At 40.6% G+C, this 1,472-nt stretch overlaps 1 protein-coding gene across 1 annotated transcript; it reads right to left on the reverse strand.

Moving 5' to 3' along the window:
- Nucleotides 1–1,472, reverse strand: LOC107898474 (peroxidase 45). Its single transcript, XM_016823935.2, has 3 exons — nucleotides 1,120–1,472; nucleotides 841–1,032; nucleotides 1–751 (listed from the first exon to the last, which is right to left on the reverse strand). The coding sequence occupies exons 1-3, from the start codon at nucleotides 1,375–1,377 to the stop codon at nucleotides 179–181; spliced, it is 1,023 nt and encodes a 340-aa protein (XP_016679424.1). The 5' UTR covers nucleotides 1,378–1,472; the 3' UTR covers nucleotides 1–178.

Raw genomic sequence — 1,472 nt, forward strand, 5'->3', positions numbered from 1 at the left:
TGCCAGCTAATGGAATACTTTATTGCATAACAAAGACAAGTCTACAAGTTTGTAACTGCAGAATGTCCTTTTGTTGTCTGAATTACAATATATGTAAATAAATGATCAAGAATTAATCATTTTGAATGAATGCTTATTATCTGATGAAGACAAAGAATGAGAGGTAATATGAAGCTCCTTAGTTAAAGGCTGTGCAGTCTACCCTTATCTCTCCGTGTTTACCAGTCTTAACTCCCACCCTTCCGAGCTTCCTCATTGCTGTAATGAAGGCTTCTTTAAGCACATTTTGTTTCTTCGAAAATCGAACCACTGTTGGTCTAGATGCTCGATTAGTGTACAGCACCTCGTCTGATGTAAACAATCCCTTCTTAGCAACCAGATTCTTGAAGTACTTATTGTCAAAAGTTCGTGGGGTTACAGGATCCATGTTGATGGCGATACTGGGGTCTACATTCTGAGGACACGCTTGCTTTAATTGTTTCACGTATGTAGGATCGAGGTCGGGATCCACGGAAGAAGATGGTGAAAACGAATACAAGCGGTTTGCGAAGCGACTGCAGTGGGAGAAGCCTACAGTATGAGCACCTGAGAGTGCAATCATATCAGTTTGTGTAAGGTTGTGTTGGGCAAACATGGAGTTGAGTTGACTGAGATTGAAATTAGGCCCCGGTAGCTGTCCGGCTACCCTTGATGCTTTCGATACAAATCCATCACGACGTCCCAATTCTACTTCGAATGAAGGACCTCCAGCCTGGACATTGAAAGACAGCAAGGAAGATATATGAGATTTGTTTCTCAGGGATCATGTATTTCAGGTAAAATTGTTGGGGCATTTCTTACCAGGACTATAACATCTCTAGTGGCAATGGCCAATATGTCTGCACAAGAGACTACTTTAGGACATTTAGCTTCCACTGCTTTCTTGGCCTTTATTACGGTATCGAATCCATCTCCTGCTAGGGACAGATTGTCTGGAGCATCCTTCTCTGCATCCCCATTTGGCGATGCGATCATGATCGATGCATCACAACCCTGGAAAAACACAATAAAAGAACTCGAACTTAACTCAATTGGTTCATGTAGTCAATCTTAAGAAATTGATTGATCGTACTAACGTACTTCGACAAAGCAGTCATGGAAAAACAGTCGTAGGGTGGCGGGGACGGTGACGAAGGTTTGGCTAAACTTTTCCTCTACAACCTTTCTTACAATAGATTCCACATTCGGACAAGTGGAGTTGTAGAAGGCTTGAGATAATTTTCCCTCTCCAACCTGCAGAATTATGACAAGTATGAACAATGTGAAACATCTCCTAATTATCTCCATTTTCTTCCTTAGCTCGAACTTCTCTTTGACTTTCAACCTTTTCACAGGCATTGTTCATACAAGAATGATTATATATATATATACAAGGAAGATACAAAGAAGTAAAAAGTCTTTTGATTCTGTTATAAGTTGCTTGATGGATTGAT

Source organism: Gossypium hirsutum, chromosome D04 (genome assembly GCF_007990345.1).
Source record: "Gossypium hirsutum isolate 1008001.06 chromosome D04, Gossypium_hirsutum_v2.1, whole genome shotgun sequence".
Classification (NCBI taxonomy): Eukaryota; Viridiplantae; Streptophyta; class Magnoliopsida; order Malvales; family Malvaceae; genus Gossypium; species Gossypium hirsutum.

What these genes read in the sequence shown, in the direction of transcription:
- LOC107898474 (XM_016823935.2), bottom strand. Translation starts at nt 1,377, where the DNA reads ATGCCTGTGAAAAGGTTGAAAGTCAAAGAGAAGTTCGAGCTAAGGAAG. An exon ending in TCCATGACTGCTTTGTCGAA is followed by an intron (nt 1,033 to 1,119) that starts GTACGTTAGTAC and finishes GTGTTTTTCCAG; the next exon opens with GGTTGTGATGCATCGATCAT. An exon ending in CTAGAGATGTTATAGTCCTG is followed by an intron (nt 752 to 840) that starts GTAAGAAATGCC and finishes TTCAATGTCCAG; the next exon opens with GCTGGAGGTCCTTCATTCGA.